Here is a 3,865-nt window from a genome sequence, read left to right on the forward strand (position 1 = left end):
ATGATAATACAAATTTATTTTGCCTTCTTAATGCTTTCAGATCAGAGTGTTCTGCATTTGCCTGGGTAGGAGGCAGCTCAGTTTATGCAGTACCTTCGTAGGGCGAAGAAAACAAATTGCCTTCAGGTGTTTCATGGTCTCTCGATTTTGAGAATCAATGCGTTCAAAGAGGTACACTTCCTTCTGAAGAATCTCCGATTGTGTGTATACCATACTCACTATGCCAGTCTGAAAAAAAAGAATAAGATCATGCTATTTCAGAATAATAAAAACAAGTAGCGATATCTAAGCCTTTATTAATACTTAGCTGGATAATTTAAATACTAACATATGGAATAACATTCACTAAACATCTGAAACAGGTAACGTACCAGAATGAAAAACATCCTCTCTGAATAAGAACAATCCATAAATTTCCAAAAACATATTTTTTTAATTTTTTGTTTTTGATCTGTGACCAACACATGACCTGTCATTTCAGTTTAAGCACCAACAGTTTTACTTAAAAAACACAATGTTGAATGGAAATAACAGGCCTATCCCTAAGTCTTCAAAGTGCTCTGTCTCATATAGTAATAATTTCTTGGCAGAGGCTATTTAGAAAAGGATCTGATTCCAATAAATTGTTCTGAGTACATTAAGTCTCTGGGCAGTGGTTAGAGCCATTTAGACTGAAAGCATAATGGGCAAGCTTTATACAACTTTTTTTCCTTTTTAATCGCAACTGACTTAATATACAACTTCTTAGATCCACACAGAACTGACCCTTATTTAAAAATCTTTAAATACTAAACCGTATAGTGGAATGGGACTAGCTATTGTAAGGGAGGAAGGGTTCCTTCGCAAACAAATACTGAGCAAAAGCAAACTCACCGTCTCTTTATCCATGAGAAGTACTTTCATACCGGGCCCACTGTCCTCTATCATTTTAGAAATGTACTGCTTCACAGCAAAAACCACGTTCATGGTGGCGAACTGACAGACGCCCAGCCCTTCCCGCCCCCTTTTTCTTGCTAAGTTAACCCCCGCCTGTTGGAGGGGTCTCAGCTGCTTCCTCCCGGCTGGGCTCCGGCTTCCGGGAGTCCGGGCAGCCACGGTGCTGGGAGTTGTAGTTCCGCTGTGGGTTACTGGGCCAAGCCTTCCCGCGGGACGGAAAAATCCGGCTGAAACACTGCGATTCTCGACCAACCTTCCGACCGGAGTCTTTTGAGGCCTGACCTCTCAGATCTCAGATTCTTTCTTGCCTTTGGTCCTGGAGGCCCCACCGCGGCCTAAAGCCTTCCTGCTGGCTTGGGGAAGAGGATGGCGCCTCGCGGAATGAGGAATTTGGCATAAGTCTTGCTCCGAGGCAAGAACGACAGCTTGGCTATGGTCACTATTTGCCATTAGAGCTCTCTAGGGTTGGCAGTGAGGGAGGAAGGGAAGGGAAATGGCGTAATGCTCCCGGCCACTCGGGACCCGAAGGGACGGCATTTAGTAAATCACACGCGGTATTTGCTACGCTGTGGTCGAGATTCGTCTTCCCAGCCTCATTGGGTCTTTAATAAGGCAGGGACATTGCCCCGGTGTTGAGGCTGCAAAGTGAGATCTGAATTGGTTTTCCGAAGACAGAGGAGCCCCTGAAATTGAACAAATATTTGTTGAATGAATGAAGAAAGGGGACACCTTTTAGGGATGGTTTGGGAGAGGCCTCAGATTCCCCAGGAGGGCTGGAGCTGGGGTCGACCACGGGGGCTCGCTGTCCCCGGGACCACCTGTTCGGCGCCCTGGGCAATTGGACTCCGCAGGCTCCAGCTGGTGGCGCAGGGCACGGTTTACCCATGACTCTGAAACCGAGGGCAAGAGCCCAGTATACAGAGTCCAAAGTGGGTAGGGGGCACATATTCAGCGAGGCAAAAACAAACTAGCGCGGGGATTTTTAAGGGAAAATTCACAAGTTTTTACTTAATGAACAATGAAGTTAAGCAACAAAATTAATCGTGAAGCCATCAACTTCCAAATGTCTGTATTTGTGTTTACACCACACAGGTTTCCTCTCTATCGTGTCATTTCCGAAAAGAAGGGTAGGTGTTTGTTCTCTGCATCTTTACTTTGAGGAATTATAAAATCAGGACGAAAACAAGAAGCAACTGCAAGAAATCAGTGACCATAAATGTTTGCAAATATTTCCACCAAAATGATGACCAGCGTTTGTGGGGTCAGTTTAATCAATAGATTAAGCATTACCAAATAAATTCTTTCATTATATTGTAAGAAGTATATAATTGAAATAGACTGATAGCATCTTTACATTAATCTGGCTAAGATTATGCACTTTAACATTAATCTAGCTAAGATTATGCAACATTATATGCAATTTTAAAATCCTTTAAGAGGGATTAGAAGCCACTTGAAATGTCAGAGACTTTTGTCACCTCTGAAATTGTGAAGAATGTATTTATTTTTCTCTCTTTTTCAATTCTTCTATCAAGTAAATAAAACTTCCATTAGGCATTTTACTAATTTTTAGATATGTTTTGAAAGAAAAGTCTAAAGTTATATATTAAAGTGAAGATGTGAATAAAAAATCTAATGTTGTGTGAAAATTCTAATCAATTTAAAATGTTCATATACTATAGAAAACATCAAAACAATGTTAATGGAAAGTAAAACTCACTTGCAAATTCTATAAATTACTGATATTTGAAAATTCACCTCCAATCTCCCAGTCATTTGGTTTTTCTTTTTCTTGTCTATAATTTGGACTTCGGTGTAAGTTTTTTTCCATTTTCTGCATTTTTTAGAAAGAACAAGGAGGAGAGAAAGGCCTGTCCATGAAATTTGTGCTTTTTAAGACAATAGTCAATCTGTAAGTAATAGAAAGACTTTGCATCCTTTTGATTTTTTGTACTTGGACACATAACTTTTTGAGGGAAGAGGAAAATGCCAACATAAAAAGGCTTACTAACTCATTCTATTTCTCATAAAATTCCACTGATGTCAGTGGCAGTGTTATTTTATACATTGAGTTATACGATATGGACCATGAACATTTTGAATGAAATAATTATTATATATTTAAAGAATGCTGTGATGGTCCTGAAGTTTGACAGTGTACTTCCTTCCTGAAGATAACCACACAAACCATTTTAAATGTCTCCAAATTAAGGACTTCTTTTGTATCCCCATACCTCTAAAAATAGAACTAAAACCAATAATAAAGTCCCAAACTCTTGCTTTGTGACTCATCCAGGATAAACTCAGAGTTACTTATTTTGTTGTAGGCAAGAGACAGAAGGCAGCATGAAGTGCCTTTCTTATCTTTTATTTAGGGTGTAAATAAACTGTAATAAATATTTTCAATAATAAACATATAAAATTTAAAAAATCATGACATCCTTCAGATATGAATAATTACATTAATTATAAAAGCTTCCATTGCAGTTACTTGAAAAATTGTTTTCACAGGGTCCAAGAAATCAGTGCTTTAACAATAGAAAACAGGAAGTTAAAAAATGCAGTATTTACATTTGTACATATTATTTAGGCTTATAAGGATGTGTGTAAATTAAATGCTCAGGAATGATTATCCAAGTAATTACATGTACTTCAACTTCCTCCTAATAGTATGTATAATACTGTTGAGAGGTTTAACTGCTCATTTTATATTTATTCAGAATCATGCTTTTCCCCCATCAGAACTCAAAGCTTTAATATAAAAGGATGGACAAATAAGACTCAGTATAATTATAATAACAATATGGCCAGCTCTTAATTATCTTAGATTATTAATTCTCTATTTACCATAATCCTTATTGCTTCATGTTAACACTTCTCAAATCCTGGATAGGAGGGTAGTAAAGATGAAATTCAATGAAACTGAAGT

General features: G+C 38.0%; 1 protein-coding gene across 1 annotated transcript; it reads right to left on the minus strand.

The window, feature by feature from the left end:
• Window positions 1–1,144, minus strand: LOC105821984 (vacuolar protein sorting-associated protein 45-like). Its single transcript, XM_012658886.1, has 2 exons — window positions 874–1,144; window positions 1–228 (listed from the first exon to the last, which is right to left on the minus strand). The coding sequence occupies exons 1-2, from the start codon at window positions 964–966 to the stop codon at window positions 37–39; spliced, it is 285 nt and encodes a 94-aa protein (XP_012514340.1). The 5' UTR covers window positions 967–1,144; the 3' UTR covers window positions 1–36.
• Window positions 1,145–3,865: the final 2,721 nt, after the last annotated feature.

Source organism: Propithecus coquereli, unplaced genomic scaffold (genome assembly GCF_000956105.1).
Source record: "Propithecus coquereli isolate 6110/MARCELLA unplaced genomic scaffold, Pcoq_1.0 Scaffold59, whole genome shotgun sequence".
Lineage (NCBI taxonomy): Eukaryota > Metazoa > Chordata > Mammalia > Primates > Indriidae > Propithecus > Propithecus coquereli.

What these genes read in the sequence shown, in the direction of transcription:
- LOC105821984 (XM_012658886.1), bottom strand. Translation starts at nt 966, where the DNA reads ATGAACGTGGTTTTTGCTGTGAAGCAGTACATTTCTAAAATGATAGAG. An exon ending in TTCTCATGGATAAAGAGACG is followed by an intron (nt 229 to 873) that starts GTGAGTTTGCTT and finishes CTTTTTTTTCAG; the next exon opens with ACTGGCATAGTGAGTATGGT.